Genomic DNA, 21823 nt, shown 5'->3' on the forward strand with positions numbered 1-21823 from the left:
ATGCTGCGAAACTGTTTAACCTAAAAAGTCTGAGGGAGGATTTTTTGTGGTTTTCTAAATGGTTTGTAACGAGAAGCTAGGGTATTCTATCATACACTTAAGTCAAATAACATTTCAGATTTATGCTGGTGGATGATTTGCTTAGAGCTGAGTGAATTTTAAATATGGTGACACTTGACTGGATTCTCTGTTTTCCCTGAATGGGAAACAGTGCAGGCAACCAGCACTATAAAAAGAAGTCACAGTGCACACCAGGATGCAAGCTTGGCTAAGATAGAAAACCTCTTTATATAGAGGCTGCACTGAAGAGGAACGGAAGGCAGCGGGGAAGTGTGGGAAGGTGGGGGTATCTGCTTTCCTTTTGTGCACTGTATTCCGAACTCTCTGATATTGTGGAAAAACATGAATATTTTAGTGAATCCAGAGAAAGACACGTGTAAAAGTATGACAAATGATAGGGGTCAAATAGGGGCTACATAGCATAACCCAGTTTAAATCATTATCAATTGAAGTTATTTTGTGCTGCGTCTCATTCAGTTGATTGTTGTATTCAGAACGGAGGACATGGGTGAAACGTGCTTCCAAAGCAAATAAAAAATGGGCCATGAAATAAGCATGAAGATCCGTCTGGAAATCTATAGAAGCTGTTTTTCAGGCTATTGCTTGACATAGACACAATCAATTCCTGCGTGTACCTCTGGATCTGCCCATCTCTAACTCCAAAGTGATAAAAACCCAGCATCACAACTTCATCTGTGTCAACCAGCATGAACATTGGTTATTTGTGTTATTGTGGAATGCATTAAAGATGCAAGATACTCTGGGGTTCCTCCTCACAAACAAAGATTTGTTGTCGTCATAAAACCGGCCTCGACAAACACAAAGCAGGTATTCCTTAGACTGAGCCCATTGAAATGTCTTCCCTTTTTATATAGGGACTGCAAATACAGAAGAGACTACATTTAGGAGTTGGCTTGGTTGTCTGTTGCCCGAGAAATAGTTACGAGGCGCAGATGTCCCACGTCCCAATGTTGTGGATGTTACATTGATGAGATCGTCAACATCATCTTTATATTTTAAGGCTACTTCGATCAAAATGTTGGTTGAATAATGGTCATGCCTAACTTCTACAATTTAAACAAAATAGCCATGTTGATTGTGTTTTGTATTACTTACGTGGGGTGGTACAAACCAAGGACATAAAATTAAAACCTCTTACCTGAACGCTTAAAGGAATGATAAAACATGTTAAGTGCTGGCTGAAGTAATTCGTCCAAACGGTTTTAACATTGATATCGACCCTTGACTGCTGATTGAGACCCTGATCTACTATAGTGCGATTGAACATTGGACGATGATAGCTGCCGAGTCTCTTCCCCTTCCTATCCACTTTATATTGCGTTTAGTGTGGTGACTTTTAGTCTGACTTTAGTGAGATTACAAGTGGAATTCTAGCCATGTGAGATCACTTGTGTATTGATGTTGTTATATTGTTATATTCAGATCTGATTCGTCAGAATTAGCAGTAAGCTAATAAAGTTTTGGGGGATTTGTGAGTGTGAATAAGTGGTGGACCGTAGCATAAATCCCCTTCTCCTACACCGACTCTAATAGCACTTATATAACGCTTTGCTATTTTCACCCAGGCCTGATCCACAAGGCCTTCATTTGTTTCAATTACTCTTGTAAAAGAAAAAAGAAAAAAAAAATAGTCTTTACCGCACTAACTCAATATTCATGCTGACAGTGTTTTTACCCTCTGGGAACAAGAGTACCTTACACATGTGGATCTTTTTTCCTCATTAGAGCCCAGGAAGAGAACACACTGCTTAATTAGGTTCAGTTTTGCAATGGCTGCATGGTTATTTACCCTTCCATGATAAAAAGTGCTGTTTTGGGACATGTTTTTCAAAGAACTTCGACAAAGGGAACGGTGACAGTAGTATGGACAAGAAAAGGCCAGCAGGTAAAACAGGACGCGAGAAGTCAGTATAGGCCTCTAACAGTTTGACTTATCTGACCTTCAAGTAGATTATTATTGATTTTTACGCTCAGTGAATTGCTTTTTTTAACCACACACTGCCAAAAGCCAACACTCTGGCTGACAGCCATCATTAGAGCGATGATTGACAGTTAATCATTATCCTCGGTGGACCCGAACAGAGTAGAGTCGGGTGAAACAAACATGGGAAATAACATGGGAAATAAAACACAGAATTCTGCCAAATATATGTGATGCAAAGAAAACTGGACATTGTCGTGTTTTTCAGATGGCTAAATGGGAGCTTTTAGAAGCAGTAAACGAATATCATTCTGATTATGTTGACTGTCATTGGCTGAATTGTTTTCCCTTTACTCTCATGTGATTTAGGATGTCAGAATCAAGGGAACACAAGCAGTGTTTCATCTATTAAAAATCTAGAAGGAGAAGGGCAAATCGGCCTACCTCCATGTGTGGAGGCTGAAGCCAGGACACTGATCCCCACAGACGTTGCACGGCTGGCCTCTCTCTGACTCGTATGCAGGCTTCCCCTACAGCAACAAATGGATTTCATGTTCAAGTACATAAAACAATTCTAAGCTACTTGTTGGTCTACTTTACGTTTGACTAATTCTACATTAAGATAATTGATTCAACTACAAATCAACAAAAATATGTCCCTTTAATCAAATTAGGTATTTCATTGGATTTAGTGGAATTCTTAAACTGTTGGCCTCATTTATAAATCGAATTATGGTTTGAATAGTGGACAATGAGGGGATATTTTATTGTATGGACCCCCATCAAGTCATGTTGATGAATGAATACATTTATCTAGGTAATCAGGTCATTCAGGGTTATTCAACACTTATATGTTGGTAACATGAATAATCAGCTCCTTCTTCTCTTGATCATCAAAATGGACAGTTCAATATGATGTTACACAGGAGAAAATAATATGTCATATTTCGACATATAATGTAAGTCAATTGATTTAATAAACTTTATGTTGTTTTTTTAGATACGAATAAAAAATTGCCTCTACAAATATCTAAAGCTATGTAATGTGGATAGATTAACCGTCTGGAGCAAGAGAAATGTTGATCATAGGTCAACGGCCGAACAGACGGCTCATCTGTTCCATTTCATCATGGATGATGTCTACTCAGGCTTGTGTCAGCGCCTTATCTTCACTAAACACATGGAACTGTGTGCCTCCATCCACGGGGCAAACAATAAGAACCGGCGAGGCACGTTCAACAGTGCGTAATGATGCGTACTCTTTTGTTTTAATGTCAATTTATATCAACATTGATGTCAACAAACTTGAACGATGACAGTGTATCGATAGCGCTACATAAGATAAGTTAAGTTAAGGCTACATACCGATCTGCTGGAGTTTCTCTTCTTGGAACTGCGACTAAACATGACCCTCTCGTTTTTGGACCCCCCAACTTAGCAACCTAGAAACGAACACGCAAATCAGCGACTTCACAAGTACAGGAGCAGGTTGGTCCCAACGGCAACAGTGGGCGCTCGTGTTTCCAAACAAACCCAACAAATTACAGTTGGCTATACGGGTCCTATCCAATTCCCAGAGTGATTAATGAATGAAGCTTGTGTCTTCCGGATCACAGCTCCACCCTACCGCCCTCCACAGCCAATGGAACAGGAACCCTGGACAACTGTACCGTACATTATAAACTAAATCTCAATATGATATAATCAAGCTTTTCCATTCCTGTAGAAGTAGCTGTACGCTTTGTGATTTTGTGATTCATACAGGAAGCAAGTACCATACTTCATGCCCACACAGTGCTTATGCTTTTTTGTCCAACGACATCACCAAAATCGACTTGCATCCACCCACGAGCACGCCACATTTTTTCTAGAGATAAACACAGACACAGTACAATTCTACTGACATTATTCAAACTTTATCATAGCATATAAGAACCAAAAAAAAAATCCCTTTTATTGATCTTAGAACATTTATATGACTCTCACAATGTGTACATTTCCTATAGTCTAATGCTCCCTCTGCAAGTGCCCAATCGACTTGATCATTCAATTATAAAAGTATCGCAGTGCTCTCCGCACAGTGTTCACAAAAAAGGAGAGCCATAGAATTCAACGAGTTCGACAACATATTGTATCTTAAAAGCATGCACCCTTTTCTTCAGTCTATTCAATCCAACATGGTCATTATCATGCCTCTTTTGTGCCTCTTTTTTCTAAATGCCAGGCAGTCACAAAGCAGTGGGATGATGACGTTGTACTGATTAGCCACATCTTAAATGTCTTTGTATTGGATACGCAGAACAATAGCTGGAGAACAAGAGCGCTGCTAAAACCACATTCGTTTCCCGCAGTAATTGCAGCAGAACGAGAAGCTTAACAGTCAGACATGCGGTTGAGGGGTGTTTAGTGGTACACTCAAGTGCTACACTTTTGCTGGGTTGATGCTTGTGTATTCTGGAACAGGTCGCACAGTTCACCTGCGTGTTGTATGTATGCGTGAATGTGTGAGTTGTGTTTAATGGGGGAATAACAATAACAACACGTACACACACACAAACACAAAGACACATTTACACTCTCTCTCGCTCACTCTTACCCACTCACTCACACACACGCACTCACTCTATCTCACTCGCCCACTTGCTCACTATATCTCTCTCTCTGGCTCTGTCAATCTCTTCTTCAGCTCTGTCCGTCACACTTTCAATTCCACGCTCTGTCTTGCTCACTCTTTCACTCACTCACTCTTTCACTCACTCACTCACTCACTCACTCACTCACTCACTCACTCACTCACTCACTCACTCACTCACTCACTCACTCACTCACTCACTCACTCACTCACTCACTCTAACTCACTCACTCACTCACTCACTCACTCACTCACTCACTCACTCACTCTCTCTCATACACTCACTCACACACTCAATCATTCTCTCCCTTATCCACCCTTGCACCTTCTTTCTTGCTCATTCACTTACCTGCTAAGTTGCGGGGGATCGGGGATCCAGATAGTCTAGTTGAAACAGTATCCCCACACTTGAGCCGGGGCTGTGTGCTGAGCTGTGGTCCAAAGGCCTTCTGGAGGATCTGGAGGAGAGGGGCGACCTGGAGGACCACTGTGTGGTACATGAGTTTCCTTTTCAAGTTTTAAGGACTTTTTTGGGCTCCAAGTACAGATTTTAAACATTGACTTGTCCTCATTTACATACAGAGGTTTTTATGAAGAAAATTGGGGGAATTCTGTCTTGGAACAGACTTGACCGCTACTTGGTTGTGTTGCAGAAATATACACATAAAGTAGCATATCTTTCGCTTACTAACTTCTTAAAAGATATCTAATTTCATGTTATCTCAAACCAAAGAACCGTTGCTTTGCCTTCAGAACCCGCCTTGGGCACCACTCATTGAATTTCGGACGATGGGGTTTAGATGGCGAGTAAACAGCCAGCGTCATCGGGACAGATGGAGGTGTTTGGGACATCTGCACCAGTCCGCGCTCAAGCAGCAGCTCTGCCACAGTCTAATCTGTGTGGGAAGGTCTCGCAATGTACCTGAGAAACAACCACAGCTCTGTACTGTGTGTGTGTGGGGGGGGGGGGGGGGGTGTATGTATGTGTGTTAGTGCTTGTGTGTGTGTGTGTGTGTGTGTGTGTTTGTGTCTGCGTCCGGGTGTGTGTGTGTGTGTGTGTGTGTGTGTGTGTGTGTGTGTGTGTGTGTGTGTGTGTGTGTGTGTGTGACTACTGCTCAATCTCGCAATTATTAGCTCTATATGGAGGATGCGCTGGATCTGTGATCTGTAATGTGTTATTTCTACATTCTGCTGCAAGGTGTTCCAGTTGTTTGCCTTGTGGTCCTTTATAATCAATTGCATTCATGTGGACATAAATCAAAATGTTCACTTCTTGGTCTGCGTGTGTTCATGTGTGGATGTGTGCAGTGCATCTGTGTGTGCGTTTGGTCCTGTTTTGCGTTAGAAGGTTTGCACAGTGGTTACGTAATGGTCTTTACTCTTAAATGTCATGCCATTTAATCATGCACTCCGCTAACAATCTAACAATAACTATAGGCGATAGACTTGGCTTTTGACATCTGACAATAAGGTGTTTGATTGCTGCAATGGTTGAGACGCCTCATAACTGTAAGGGCAAGAGAACAGAGCCTGAGAAACAGGCCAGGTATACCAGCAGCAGAGTGGGAATGAAGATAAAGTGTGTAGCCCAGGGGAACGCTGCTTTAATAGTTCCTGCCTCATGACTTGCTAATGAGAGGCTATGCTGAGCAACTGCCAGAGTCAGGAGCTGAACCCACCTATAAGTGCTTAATATCTGCAAACACTGTGGGATTAATAATGTGATAGTCCCAAAGTTGAATTGTTCTGTACATTATGTAAAACAACTAATGGAGGTTCAAACAAACAGAAACACACCAAGGGGACTCTGTTTAAAACTTTTTAAAATCTTCTGTCTGTAGGTGTTTGGCTCTGCTTCTATGTGGGTGAACTGAGCTGTGAATGTTTTTACATGTCGTCAGCCACCTGGACTCTGTCTACAGGTGTTAACTGATCTGTGTGTGTGTGTGCTTATGTGTGTGTGTGTGTGTGTGTGTGTGTGTGTGTGTGTGTGTGTGTGTGTGTGTGTGTGTGTGTGTGTGTCTGTGTGTGTGTGTGTGTGTGTGTGTGTGTGTGTGTGTGTGTGTGTGTGTGTGTGTGTGTGTGTGTGCGTGGAGTGTGCTTGCTTCTGTGCGTGCATGCATGCGTGTATTTGTGCTGTCCAAACAGATCACATGTCCACGAAGGATCCATGGTAACAGCTAACAATAGGTGATCCACAGTGAGTCAGAGGGCAAACACTCATACACAAGCACACACACGCATGCACGCACACACAAACACACACACACACACACACACACACACACACACACACACACACACACACACACACACACACACACACACACACACACACACACCAACACACACACACACACACACACACACATTATGAAAGTCACATCCAACACATCTTTTTAAAGAGGAAAAGTGCCATTTAACACCATTTCACGCTGAGAATAAACAAAAATCATCCAATTTCAGCACCACTCAAAGTCACTGGCTGATTTTGGGGGACAGCTCTTGAAAAAACACATTGTCCTTCTGCAGGTCCTTCAGTCTACAGAAATACCTCTAATATATAAATGAGATCAGACCGATTATTTCTAAACCACTCAGCGTGACATTCCCTGCTGCTGTCGGTTTTCAAGTTCTGTCTGGAAAATGTCATGCGAATCAGGGCTCATTTCAATGCATATAATCAATGCAGGTATCTGACAGTTTCCGACAATAAAGCGGCAAAGCATCCATGGTTTCCAGTAGACAGAGCGCCATATTTCGATTTGACTGGTCCTTTGTTACCATGACACCTGTCAGCGCCCAGCGTTCAGGAAGGAGGAATTTGTAATTCGGAATAACCTCCAGGGACTGTTTTATGAACAATAAAATCGGAACCTCACGCTTATCACTATCCATTATGGAAAATTAATTTCTATATCCTCCAACCACGGTTAATTACAGAAACTTCCAATGTAATATAATGTATAAACCTGACAATCCTTTGGCATCAAACCACGTATGGCCCATGAAAACCTATTATTTTTATTGTCTTATGTAAATAACGATTCTTCTGCCAATATTCAGTGTGGAAAATTTTTATTAGCCAAATTACCTTGCGGGTTTTATTGCTTGCCTGTAAATACCTTAATTTGTCTTGCACAAAAAAGAAAATTTTCACATGAAGGCACATTACACAGTTTATAGATAGATATGTGAAAATTAACCTGATGAACATTTGAGGCAAAAAGGCTCAAGTTATGGCACCAGGCATTACATTTCACGAGTCACGTAATACAAACAGAAGTATCTTTGTACGTGTAGAAGAATGCATGTGTAGGCCTATCATATATTTAAACATTAAACACGGTATTTATAATATTTGGACGTTTCTATGACTTGATACATGCGTAAAATATGTCAAATAAAACAGTAACATTAGAATAAATACAATTAAATATCCTAATAATCCCTTTTTATTTATGGCACCTGAGAAATCCTTACACTGAATTGGTATTCTGACATTTATAATGACAGCTATGCTCACATGGTTGTGATTGTCAAGTAAATTGTATCCTAAAATGAAAAGAAATTATGCAATAAACATTATATTAAGTTGTATTATACATTTCATATGTCAATACAGCATTATTCATTTAAAGGTTGGATTATTCCCTTTTCCTTTTGTTTTGTGCACTTATATACTCAAATAGAGGTTCATATTAATGAAACTATATCTTAAGTTATAGAAATCATACCTTTGCTTATGTAATGGCTTATGGTGCTGAAAATGCCTTTCATCACCTGATGAAATACAAAAGACTATAGCTGCTATAAGTGGCCATGTTACCACAATGTCTGTTATTTTACATGACCTGCTTCCATTTCAAAGACTATTCAGACCTTAATTCACAAAATGTATAACGAACATATGGTTTCTCAAAAATACAAAAACGAACACAAAAAAGTTAAAAAACGATATAAGTACCCTGATATTGCTCCAAAAGTTAAACGCATAAGTGTGGGCAGCGATGAGTTGAACACAACGGTGGATACAAAAGGATGTGAGGTACCGTTCACAAGTGTTTCGTGAGGAGGTGTGACCAGACAGACACAGAGCTCAAGGCTGCGTGGATAGACTGGGCCGCTGGAGAGAGCGGCTGGAGACCGACGCATCCTCCCTGGCCTGAGGTGCACGCAGAGCTCTTTCATGTTGCTCCAGCGCTACAGATCTGACTGCGTGGCTAAAGGCTAAACATTGTTAGCTCTCCCTTGTGTCCCTGTGCTCCACCTGAGAGACAGGCCCCCCACAGGGGGAACGTGATCCCCTCTGATGTCGGCCCGTCTAATCCTGACGGTACCTTTAGCCCGCTGAGCCGTACTCCCGTGTCAACGGTCAATTGTGCCTGTGTGTACACTATGTGTGTGTGTGTGTGTGTGTGTGTGTGTCTGTGTGTGTGTGTGTGTGTGTGTGTGTGTGTGTGTGTGTGTGCTTGCCCCTTGTGTGCGTGAGTGTATGAACATGCTTCTGTGTTAAATATGTGAACGATTGCAAAGAAGATGTTTGTGGAATTATATATAATTCCTACTATAACATAATATAATAAAATTATATTCTCTTTAATGTTTGATATAGACTGTATATATACAGTATATAGAGTGTATATAGACAGGTGTATTAGTGTTAAAGTTTAGCACATGTCTTGCCTCCTCATGCAACATTAGTAGCACCATGACCATAAGACTATGTGTACAGTATTTCCCAGAGTAAGACTGTCATAACAATGCTGACACACAGATGTACTCTCCTCTACACTATTGGATACACAGTATCCAGTATAGAGACAGCAGTCAGTCTACAATTAATGTAGAAGAAAAGCACAAGACTGAACATAGCTGCCCATGAGGTATTCGTTAAAGGCTTTGATTGGGTGATACCTTGGTAACACTGGCAAACTGTGAGTGGGTAACAGTGTGATGCTATAAAGGGCAGTTTGAGCTGAGAAAGTGAGCAGAGATAGAGACAAACTAGGATGGTGACCAGCAGCCAATCAACATCAGAAGATTTGCTACTTATAGCTATACCAACACTAGTGAACAGTGGATGTGTGGATGTACCACAATGGCTTCAACAAGACAAAATGGCCCATATTGCCAGAAATAAACAACATAGAGCAGGTTTTGCCTCACACACGCCAATTTAACAAACAAGTTACATTATGATATAACAAGGAAAGAAAAGCATTATATAATAAATATATTTATACAGTACTTACAGCATATTCCTTTACATTATGTACACATTGTGTGAGACGAGGACATCTGGTGGACAGAGTAGAGACTGCGACTGAGACAGCTTTAGCACCACTGAACAGGAAGGCACATACTGGCCCGATATGAACACCTGAAAAAGACCTGCCAACAAGATCAAAAATAAATGACCAGATAGATGAACGATCCTGCTTCTAATCAAGAATGTACAACTTTAGCAGAGATGCATTCTAAAGGTCAACATAAATGTTTATTTTACAAAATATAATATTGTATAGATCCATTGTAAGTGACGTTCCCTGGGACAATTGTAGTAATCATTGGTTGTATAGTACACCTGATTGATGTGGTGGATTCTATTCCAGTATGACTGCTAGGCTGGAGGAGGAGGGAGTACATGTTCCACAGTATCCGCCGCACATTCCTGTAACTCTGCTGCCATCCTGTGGAGGCAAGAAGAGGTGCGAGTTAGGTCTTTCTAAAATAGCTTCATAATAAATAATAATTCATAAGTACTAGGCCCTTCAAATATGGATAAACACAAATAAACGATTTTTAACAAATGTAACTTTAAAGCGTCCGAAATGTGGAATTCTACTTTCAGGTTTTTTATCTTTTTGAAACATGTTGAAACAATCGCTCAACATAATTTCTCATGTTCTAGTCATGTCAGGTCTAAAGTGCTAAGCACAAACATGATGTCAATGAGTAGCCTTAGGAAAAAAACATTTAGTGCTTTGTAGAGGGAGGCTGGGGACCTGTTCTATGTCCAGTTGGTTAAGGAGTCAATCTGTTATAAGTGAGTTATTTAGGACAGGCTTGTTTTGGTTGGATAGATCTGCAATTAGACTTTTTAGAAATCACAGGCTATCACTCAGCAGCTTAGAAACAAGGCTACTATAGGCATATTTAAAGACCACCATAGTGAACCAGCTCATTAAATACAGACAGGCGAATTACATACTTTGCATGCATAAGTCGACTCCTACAACACAATGAGGAAGCCGGCGTGCTAGGCTAATGCCCTATCCTAGGGCATAAACAAACCACAGGGTACAACGAGTGGCTTGGCTGTTCATACCCAAAGAGCCCTCTCCATCTCACTAACATAACCTGTGTTCCCTTTACACCGGCCGCTTTATAGAAATCAGACCAGGAACACTTTCTGGCATCCCGCTCCCTCCAGTGATGCCAGGAAAGCACTCTACAGCCTGATCTCCATTTCAAAGAGATAGAGAGAGAGAGAGAGAGAGAGAGAGAGAGAGAGAGAGAGAGAGAGAGAGAGAGAGAGAGAGAGAGAGAGAGAGAGAGAGAGAGAGAGAGAGAGAGAGAGAGAGAGAGAGAGAGAGAGAGAGAGAGAGAGAGAGAGAGAGAGAGAAGGGGGTTGATGGTACTTGAGAGAGCAGCTGCCCAATAAGGGTCTTTCCCAGCAGGGTCTCAGGGAGCCAGAGGAGTTTTGGATGAGGGAGCCCAGTTGGGAATGTGCCCAGACAGCCTTCTCCTCAGCTCAAGAGTGCAAAGAGGATGGGAGGGAGGGAGGGAGAGAGGGAGAGAGAGTTAGGGAGGGAATGAAGAAGGGAGGGAATGAAGGAGGGAGGGAGTGGGGAAGGTGGGTGATTGGAGGGATTAAATGTGAGCGTAGTTCAGGATGAATAAGCAGAAAAAAACGAAAGTGGAATCAAGAGGCAATGAAGGAGGGAAGTAGTGAAAGACGGGGAATGAGAGGGGGCTGCCAGGAGCTAATGAATAACAACTTAGGACTGAGTATGCAAACACTCAAAGCCGTTATTCATTTGTTTTTTTTCATTTGCAAGATACCAAGGGGCGTCCAAGAGAGATCGCTGGAGCTTTTCTGTCTTTTAATCATGCTGAGTTGTAGAGCGTGATCTAGGGTTGCAGGACACGTAGGGAGTGTGTGAACCGGGTCGGCGGTACCTCTGATCTACTGATCTCAGCCACTGCATAGTTGCCCTGGGTGATCCAGTGAGCGTCCTGGGCCACCTGCAGGCCTGTACCTGAGAGGTTAACTCTGAATTGCCCCTGCAAAGAATGGAGAGGTTTTGTCAGAGACCAGCTTCAGCATGACGACAGGCGATAGGCCATACTGCACACATTTACAGTTCTAAAAATAAAATATATACGTTAAATATATATGTCTATATAACATGACTCCATGACATTTTCTCTACCACAAACACAAAGAGAGAGAGAGCTGGCTAATTGGGAAATCTGGCTATTCCAAAGAGAGTAAATTAAGCACTCAATGCAAGTTCACATACAGTACAGGCTATGAGCTCTGTAGCCGACTCTGGTTCAGGTGTGAGAATGAATCATTCTCACACCTGATGATGCATATACATCAGGTGTGAAAATGAATCATCCTCACACCTGATGTAGCATTTACATCAGGTGTATATGCCAGCTTGTCTAGCATATACAACAAACTGTGTGACTGCCCAGACAGATCACACAGAAAGCATTTTTTCCCACACACACACACACACACACACACACACACACACACACACACACACACACACACACATATACACCCACAGACACCCCCGCCCCCCCCCCCCTCACACACACACACACACACACACACAATGAAACAAACAGATAGGGGGGCTCCCAATCGCCCAGCCCCCATGATTCCAAAGGCAAACCGGGAAAACACAGTAGAGGGGGAAAAGTAGGTCAAAGGGTGCATTTGAGGTACTTCTTTTTAACTTTTGTCATCTCCTCCGTGTTTTACTGGCTTTCCCTGGTGGTTGGATGCTGATCATTAACAGGTTGGAGAGGCAGGTCATCTGGGCCGCACATTGGGTGCAGGATGGGACTAGAGGGGGAGGTGGGTAGTGTGGGAACCTCGGGGCCAATAGCACGGCAATCGCGCATATAAAGGAGGGTACACCATAGGGGGCAGAGTGTGCACGTTAAGCATGTGCACACGGCCCATAAATAAAGCAACAGCACAAACACAGAACACACTCAAACGCAACTGTGTGTGCAAAAAAAAATAAACTTGTGCGGGTTTTGTGTGTGTGCTCTCCAGTGTCTTTTGATATAATCGTTACCAGCCACATTGGGGGTTTTCCTTTCCAAGAAGAAGAATAGCTCGAATGAGTATTGGTTGCAGCCACATTTAATGATGACTGGCACGGCTCTGTTTTAAAGCTGAACTCTATCATACTATGAAGACTGTGTTGACCGGAGAATGGATTGGAACAATGCTGATGTACTGATATTCCTTCCCTCGTTGTAGTTCTCACCTGTGGACAGCGGGCGGCGCTAAAGCAGTCTCCAGCTGTTGCAAAGGGAACTCGCTGGCCTTCATGGGTGGATGCAAACTGCCAGTCTGTGGCTAAAGGACAAAACAGAATGACAAGGACATAGAAGAAGATACGAGAGAAAATAATGACACAGGTGGTTTTTATAATGCTGGAGTAAGCTCGGGTCATAACCTGGCCGTTTTGTAATGATCAAAATAATCAAAAGGTACTCATCATAGGGCTTGTACACTGTGCAATTTCCTCGCAATGACTGCCTCCATTTCGGTATAGGAGCATAATAATTGTATTGATAGTAATAGTGTTTTGGTCATTGTTTCGTAAACAATTTTACAATGATTTGTTATTATGGGGTGACATTGTAGTGTTTACAACTGCCACAGTGGTTCTCATTTTTTATTTTCATAGATATGATGCATTTACATTTATTAAGGATTTTACATTACTACAACTCTCTTGGCTATTCTAAAATGGGTATCGGCAACAAAAATCCCATAATGCATTCTGCTATACAAGCCCTATAACGACTCTTTTTCTAGATCCTTTCCTCTCGTAAACTCAAAAGTCTCAAGTTGCATAGAAATGGGTAGGGCGTGTACTGTGATTACAGTAACAATGCAAGTGGAACAAAGTGCTCTTATGGTTTTCACTGGAACTCAGTCAGAGTCAGAGGTCCATATCCAGAAGAGGCCCAACATTTCTGAGGTGTCATTATATAAGAGCTTTCCAAGACCTTTCGGGAGCTTGTGAGATGCTACTCTGTTTACAACAGATAATCCTAAACGTAACACCAATTTTGTGTAGTTGTGCAAAGGGCTTTTAACCTTGCACAGTTTTAAAGTTGTCTCACAAATCACCCGGCAGGACATCTTGACTCCATTAGGCCAATCAGCCATGGGCATAATTAAGTGGAAAGGAAACTAAACCTTTAGCGAGAGTGATGACAAAGAAGGGCTCTAATTAACGCAGGCCTAGAAGGGTGAAGGAGAGGTTCTCTGTCTAGCTGTCTCCCCCGCTATTACCAATTAGCTCTTTGTTTAATTGTTAGCCTGGTGTGCGTCTAACTACTTATTCCCCTGAGTAAAGTCTTCCCTCACAAAGTGAGTGTGTGAGGGTGTTCCCATGCATGGTATTTATAATGAAACTTGAGTTTATGACAATAATTCCCGGAAATCCCTGTTCAAACAACATCAAGATTCTCCACTTGAAGCGTGAATGCCAACGCCTGACTTGGCAAACGTCTTTTCCGAACTGTAAAGCCCAGGTCTCTTTATATGGAAATGTGGTTTGAATGCAGCCTCCCTTTCTCATTGGTCAGGCTTCTGTGGGATACAGCTTTAACTTTAATAGTACATAAGCAGCATGTAAAAGTCTGTAACACTTTCACTACGAGCAGCAGACAACCTGTTCTTACCGAGTGGGGGTCTTCAGTTGTTTCTTAATTTCAGTGTGACCTTCAGTTGATCACGTAAAGCCCTCGGCGGTGCTTTGATGATAGTTTAAATTCTGAGAATGATTGACTGAGTATTCATGAACGAGTGCTGAAACGATTAATCGATGAATAATTGAATAATTGAATTGTCATTTACGAAAGAGTTTTGTGACTGTATGTGTGTGTGTGTGTATGATTGTGTGTGTGTTTCTGAGTGTTTCTGAGATAGTGTGTTCGCTAGGGTGTGAGTATGTGAGAGTGTGTGTGAGTGTGTGTGTTTCTGCATGTGTGTGTGTGTGCGTGTGTGTGTGTGTATGGGTATGGGAATTTCGTCATGAAGGTGTGCGTTCGTTTGTTTGTCTGGGATTGTGTTATTGTGTCTGTTTGTGTGTGTGCGTGTGTGTTTGTGTTTGTTTCCTCGTGAGTTTGTGTGTGTGTGTGTGTGTGTTTGTGTATTTGTATGTTTGTGTGTCTGGGTGTGTGTGGACAACTCACTGACGATGTGCATCTTGCTGAGGTCCAGGCGGACCTTGGAGAAGGCGGAGAGGCCAGCGGCGCTGTAGTCCTTCCTGCACTCACAGTCCTCTCTGATCGAGCCGTTTGCTGGACACTGGGTGGGGTCTATCAGTCTGTACAATGTGTGACCCATAGAGCACACACACACACACACACACACACACACACACACACGATAAAGAGGAAAATATATGATTAGACATGCCACCGAAACTCGCACACACACCAATACACGCATGCACGTACGTAAGGGGTACGAACGTATGCATGTACTAGGGCTGGGTCGAAAACGATAGATCGTTCAGCCCTAGCATGTACGTACACGCACAAATACACATGCACACACACGCACACACAAACACAAACACAAACACACACACACACACACACACACACACACACACACACACACACACACACACACACACACACACACACACACACACAGACACACGCACACACACGCACACACACAGATAGCATGTAAACACACACTCACTGACACGCACAGACACACACACACAATGAAAGTGAGGTTTTCTACAGCCCTCATTCCATTTCCGCCTTCTCCAAATTCCAGTCTAAGTGGATCCCTATTTCTGAAGTCTGTAGCATATTATATTAAAATAGGACAATGGTTCGTCCCCATTAGAAGCCATTACCTGAAGCCAAAGACCTCAGAGAAGTTCTCCCGTTCCCCAGCGGTCAGGGTGAGGTACTCCTGCGGCGTGTCTGTCTGGAGGCCAGCACAGTAGACCTGACGGAGGCAGAGGAGGAGGACAGGAAGAGGAGGAGGAAGAGGAGGAAGAGGCGCATCAGGAAGAGAAGGAGGAGGTGGAGGAGGAGGAGAAGGAGGAGGAGGAGGACCAGGAAGATGATGATGAGGAGGACCAGGAAGATGATGATGATGATGAGGAGGAAGACCAGGAAGAATGATGAGGAGGAGGAAGACCCGGAAAATGATGATGATGATGATGAGGAGGACCAGGAAGAGGATGATGAGGAGGACCAGGAAGATGATGATGATGATGAGGAGGAGGAGGAGGACCATGAAGATGATGATGAGGAGGACCAGGAAGAGGAGGATGATGAGGAGGAGGAGGAGGAGGAGGAGGAGAGTGGGTGAAAATAGGTTGAATCAGGAGGATAGGAAAAGGAAAAATAGAGATGGTGAGATATGGCACAATGGAGAAAGGTAACAACCATAACAAATATCAATGAGGAGGAATTTGGAATGGAGATATATAAAGATAACATATTTCATCATATTAATTATTATGATATTCATCTGATATACTACAAACAGGTTCCGGGCTGAGAGGTTAACAGAGAGATAATGAGTTTGGAGGGAGAACGCATACGGTGAAAACCTTCACATTTGGTCTGGACCGAGTGAAAAAGACACACGTGTGATCTGGTTAAGCTAAAGTGACCACCTGTCTGTACTACTAAAGGACAGCGAGAGGACAGGTCAGTCTGAAACATTCTTCCACCACATGTCTTTGTCTGCTGCAGCGTGGCGTGACTGAGCTCAGTTATTGTGAGTGATATAAATGTTAAAGAGTAGAGGTCCATATGGAAAGCCCCCACCGTACACACATGTGCACGTGTGCACACCACGATGGAAAGATCTGTCAATGCTAATCCCATCACAGAAGTACAGAAATACTTCAATTCTCTCTCTCTCTCTCTCTCTCTCTCTCTCTCTCTCTCTCTCTCTCTCTCTCTCTCTCTCTCTCTCTCTCTCTCTCTCTCTCTCTCTCTCTCTCTCTCTCTCTCTCTCTCTCTCTCTCTCACTCTCTCTCTCTCTCTCTCTCACTCTCATTCTCTCTCTCTGTCTCTCTCTCACCTCAAATGTAGATGACTGACACATGCTTTTCAAAGGGCATGTCTTCATCAAGTTAGAATATCCTCCAAAGTTACCTTGAGTGCTTTCCCATGAATTCTGAGAAAGTGCTCGCCATCTGGGACGCGTCCATGCAGTCTCTGGACGTCCCGGCAGCTCACAGGCAAATGGCCTGGGGCACAAAAGGGGGAAGGAGAAAGGTTAGACTCAATCGGTGTTTCTTTGAGAAGCACAGACTGTATGGCTATGCATACAGACAAACACAATCGCGCACACACACACACATGCACACACCCATACTCAATCACTCACACACACACACACACACACACACACACACACACACACACACACACACACACACACACACACACACACACACACACACACACACACACACACACACACACACACACATACAAATTTCAAAAGGCTGGTCAAGTGTGGCAAATTGCTGTACTGAATCACAGAAAATTGATAGCGCCTCATTCTTTGATGTTGACCCATTCTACTGTATTGGACTGTATTGTACTGTACTGTACTGTAGGCACACAGCAGGGTCAATGAGCTCAACCTTGCTGTTTGTCTCGGACGGTAAACATTTCACCCTCAGGCCAGACGTTGGCGATAAGGACATCAAGGGCCGGCTAGACTCCAGGCCTCTGTTATTCCACAGACGCTTTGTGGCGGTGGGCGCAGTCAGGCGTGCACCTCCGTCTGCTGACCGTGGCCTCCCAAGCCAGGGGCAGATGTTTGTGGTACTCACAGTCCAGGTTGCTGCAGACCTTCCTCCTCTCTGGCATGGCGTCAGGGGGACACCTGGTGACCTGCTGACCGTCTGCCGTCTCACACTGTAGATTCCTCTCCATCACCCCAGCACCACAACTCACCGAGCACTGGTGGACGGAGCACGGGAAAGGACATGTTTGTGTTTACACCACGGCATCGTTGAATACTTGATACTGATATGTTAACCAGGTTCCAAGAGTGGGCATTATTTTTCAATTACGGGACCACTCTGTCTTCAAACTGTTCAGAATCAATCGAAAACATCCATAGACCAGCTTACTGTTGATTTCTGAAGTATTTTGTGACTGTTCTTTGATAACATCTCTGTATTTTTTTCCAAGAGAAAAAGGACATTGCAAAGACGCATGCAACCCTAGAGCAAGCCCTGCTCTACTTTTCTTTTATGCAACAATGGCAGTGGACTGTAGGCTGACATCCGGGAGAGAGAGCCCGGCCAGGCAAGGCTCCCTAGGATCTATTTTATTTATAGTAATTTATGCATATGATTGATAGATAAAACATTTGTAATAGAAAACAAAAGAAAGTCAGAAGAAATGCAGTCAGGTTTTCGGAGTAGGCTCATGGTCTTATAAATAAATGAAATATTTGACAAAAGCCAAGCCATGCTCACCGGCCCCCAGGTTCCGGCCCTCCATTCCTGCGGCGCCAGGCAGGGGCCCACAGTACAGGGCGAGTAGCTCTCAGGGGGCGTCCCGGGGCAGTTTGAAGAAGACTGATGTCCGTACTCATAGTTGTCAGAATTCCCAGAATGCACCTCACTGCAGGAAACAAGACGCCGGCGGAAGCTCTCGCCACAGCTGGCTGAACACTGGATAGTGGGGAGAATCAAATCCAGGATTTATACGTGGAGAACTGTGGCAGTCTTTTATTTTAAGTTTGAGTTTCTTTAAAATAATTCCCAGCACTCACGTCAGTCCAATCCCCGGTGACCCAGACAAAATCACAAGGGTGGCTGTTACAGGGCTCCGAGTCCGGGGCTCGGACCTGGCTTGCACAGAACATGTCATGGACCTCTTTCCCCAGCTGGTCCACACACTGCATGGCCCGTCGCCGATGGCCCGTCCCGCATGACTTACTGCACTACGGAAGCAGGACGCAACCAAGTTAGTTAATAATTGTCTTTGCAAAATACCTGTTTGTAAATAGGTAAATACATGGTGATTGCCCACTTGGTGCATACCCCGATGTATACCCCCCCCCTACCCCACATTCAGGACATCATGGCTCAAAATCAGCTCATCACACCTAACTTCGCAGAGTGTTTTTGTTCGAGATTGAAGGTCTTCAATGAACCGCCTTTCAGTGTACGTGCGTTTGATTGGACTGGATAAGCTGTTGCCTAGAGTGTACTGCCAGAACTAGCTACACCCATTTTGACCCAGAAGGTTTCCATAACACCTTTCCATCTTGGGCAGTGAACGTCAGCAATGTTTTGGGAAAAGAGGTTAGCCTTTTAAATGTTTTTACTGCTTTGATTGATCTTTGCGTTGATAGTCGAATCTAGAGTCTATACTGGGCCATGTATACACAAGGGGTGTTAAAATGTCTTAGTGTGCTTTTGGCTTCGACCTGGGTCAGATACAGTATTAGGAAGGGGAGCGACTGAGTCTGGTCCATATCAGCCTTCCACAGACACTGTCAAACAACAATGAAAAACACAGTGAGGCAACGCTGTGCAATAGACCTCTGAGTCCCGTCTCCAAGGCTCCTGGTTCCATCGGTCAAATGTCTATGGGAAATAACATGGGTTTTATGAATGATCATGTATAACAAACTCTTTCAGGTGTCGAAGAAGTAAAAGCTGCTCACGAACTACATACTTTTCCCATCTAGATTCCACTAGGGTTTTGGACTGTCGGTGCCGTTAAAGTAGTAAACTATTATAAATGCTATTTTAACGGCACCGACAATCCAAAACCCAAGTGGAATCTAGATGGAAAAAGTGTGTAGTTCAAAACGTGAGCAGCTTTTACTTCTTCGCCACCTACAGAGTTTGTTATGTACGATCCTTCAAAAACCCCATGTTATTTCCCATAGACATTTGACCAATGGAACCAGGAGCCTCGGAGGCGGGACTAATTCTTCAGAGGTCTATAGGAGTGTATTATTTTGGAGTTGAAGTTGAAGTGTGGATGCCAATGTGATTTAACCACAATATGCTGGGTTCATAACCTTTGTCATTAGCATAATTAAACACGCCGCCTGTGCTGGTACGGACTACTTTTCTTAGGACTACGAAGCACACCATCAGGTGAATTGTGATAATTAATGTCTAGCTCTTCTCGGGAAGTTAGAAGAACATTTCACACTTACCAGGAATATGTTAATACCATAACATGTTAATAACATTCAGTATTTAAACAGGCTACTCTGAGTCGAAGACATCTAATTGTGCAAGAGCCGGCCTCTGCGTGGAGAAAAAAGAAAAGATCATCTGACTTTGATCATAGGTCTGCACTGCACACATAGCAACTCTCATCTCCTCTCCTTTCCCTTCCTCTCTCCCCAACGTGCGCACAATGCGTGCGCAGCGCGCTCCACTTCTTGCTTCCCGAGTAAAGCGAGACTCTCCATCAGCAGGACAGACCTATGCACTCCTCGTGTCACCACGTGTCACATTTTAGACGAGTTTATTTTAAAGTTATCAAAACTGAACTTACTGGTTGCCATTCCTCTTCCCGCCATTGGTACATCGAGGGACACTCGGTAATGCTGCACGGCTGACCGGAAGCCGGTCGCGAGCGCTTGGAGCACTCTGTCTCGTCTGGACTCCGCCGGTTTCCGAGCCGACAGGAGACCTCGCGCCGCTGCGTACCGGCGCCACATGTCGCTGAACACTGAACAGACGAAGGGTAGGATTGAAAAAAAATTCTGTTTGACAATGACAATTTATTGTTATGCTATTGTACTGCACTGCGCCTTTCGAACATAGTATAGCCTGTTTATTTACTCATATGTGTTGTGCACGCATTTGATATCAGTGATGAGTCGGGCCCTAATTTATAGCCTAGATTTCCGGATCGATTCGGTAAGTTAAATTGTGTATTCGTTTTGTGGCATTCAGACTAAAATGACTATGAATGATAACCAAATCATTGTTTTGTCCCTTATTTTATATGCTTCATCCAGTTTAGATCACCCTTCATTTATGATAGGAACAATCAAAAAGTATGTTTTTGTGAAAACAAAGAGCCTTTTTAGTGTTCAATAGAGTCGTAAAGAAAGTGTTTATAATTACTATATACTATAATAACCTTTTGAGGATTTATTTTTATAGTCTAGTATAATTTAGTTCCACATCTCCCATATAAATATGATATGTGAGGGTAATATGACTGTATGACAATCTATTATTATCTGTTATTAATGTGTCCCATGTTAACATGTGTCCTTTGTTTTTCCAGCATTTAATAACTTCTAGGCACCCTGTTGCAAGACCATGCTGCACTTCCACTAAGACCAAGCAGGAGCGTCATTCCCTGGTGGAGAGAGAGAGAGAGAGAGAGTGAGAGATACACTGGAAGAGAGAGAGACAGAGGGAGAAAGATACAGAGAGAGGGAGAGAGAGAGAGAGAGAGAGAGAGAGAGAGAGAGAGAGAGAGAGAGAGAGAGAGAGAGAGAGAGACAGAGAGACAGAGGGAGAAAGATACAGAGAGAGGGAGAGAGAGAGAGAGTGAGTGAGAGATACACTGGAAGAGAGAGAGACAGAGGGAGAAAGATACAGAGAGAGAGAGAGAGAGAGAGAGAGAGAGAGAGAGAGAGAGAGAGAGAGAGAGAGAGAGAGAGAGAGAGAGAGAGAGAGAGAGAGAGACAGCAAAAGGAAGCCGGCGAGAGAAAGCCAGCGAGAGAGCAACAATCCAGCAGGGATGGAGCACACATGTGAGAGGGATCCTCAACCAATGGGACGAGTCGGAGAGGAGACGTAAGTAAAAAATAGAAAGGGAAGAATCAAAGAAGAGCAAAGGAGGTTCTGCCGGCCCAGATGCAAGCCATGAGTGACTGGTATGAAACCACGTAAAGATGGCTTCTCTTGCAGGCCACTAAA

At 43.3% G+C, this 21823-nt stretch overlaps 2 protein-coding genes across 2 annotated transcripts in view; both read right to left on the reverse strand.

Moving 5' to 3' along the window:
• prickle2b (prickle homolog 2b) overlaps nt 1–3597 on the reverse strand; it is a 70657-nt gene extending 67060 nt beyond the window's left edge. Inside the window, exons 1-2 of the mRNA XM_056605953.1 lie at nt 3368–3597; nt 2447–2532 (exon numbers count right to left, since the gene is read on the reverse strand). Of these exons, the coding sequence (XP_056461928.1) occupies nt 2447–2532; nt 3368–3409 (128 nt within the window). The 5' untranslated portion in view covers nt 3410–3597. The remainder of the gene's footprint in view (nt 1–2446; nt 2533–3367) is intronic.
• A 4106-nt stretch (nt 3598–7703) lies between these two features.
• adamts9 (ADAM metallopeptidase with thrombospondin type 1 motif, 9) overlaps nt 7704–21823 on the reverse strand; it is a 51225-nt gene continuing 37105 nt past the window's right edge. The window contains exons 30-40 of the mRNA XM_056605614.1: nt 20439–20615; nt 18688–18858; nt 18389–18586; nt 17735–17864; nt 17046–17140; nt 15785–15879; nt 15102–15235; nt 13157–13248; nt 11820–11924; nt 10222–10327; nt 7704–10028 (exon numbers count right to left, since the gene is read on the reverse strand). Of these exons, the coding sequence (XP_056461589.1) occupies nt 10241–10327; nt 11820–11924; nt 13157–13248; nt 15102–15235; nt 15785–15879; nt 17046–17140; nt 17735–17864; nt 18389–18586; nt 18688–18858; nt 20439–20615 (1284 nt within the window). The 3' untranslated portion in view covers nt 7704–10028; nt 10222–10240. The remainder of the gene's footprint in view (nt 10029–10221; nt 10328–11819; nt 11925–13156; nt 13249–15101; nt 15236–15784; nt 15880–17045; nt 17141–17734; nt 17865–18388; nt 18587–18687; nt 18859–20438; nt 20616–21823) is intronic.

Source organism: Gadus chalcogrammus, chromosome 13, assembly GCF_026213295.1.
Source record: "Gadus chalcogrammus isolate NIFS_2021 chromosome 13, NIFS_Gcha_1.0, whole genome shotgun sequence".
Lineage (NCBI taxonomy): Eukaryota > Metazoa > Chordata > Actinopteri > Gadiformes > Gadidae > Gadus > Gadus chalcogrammus.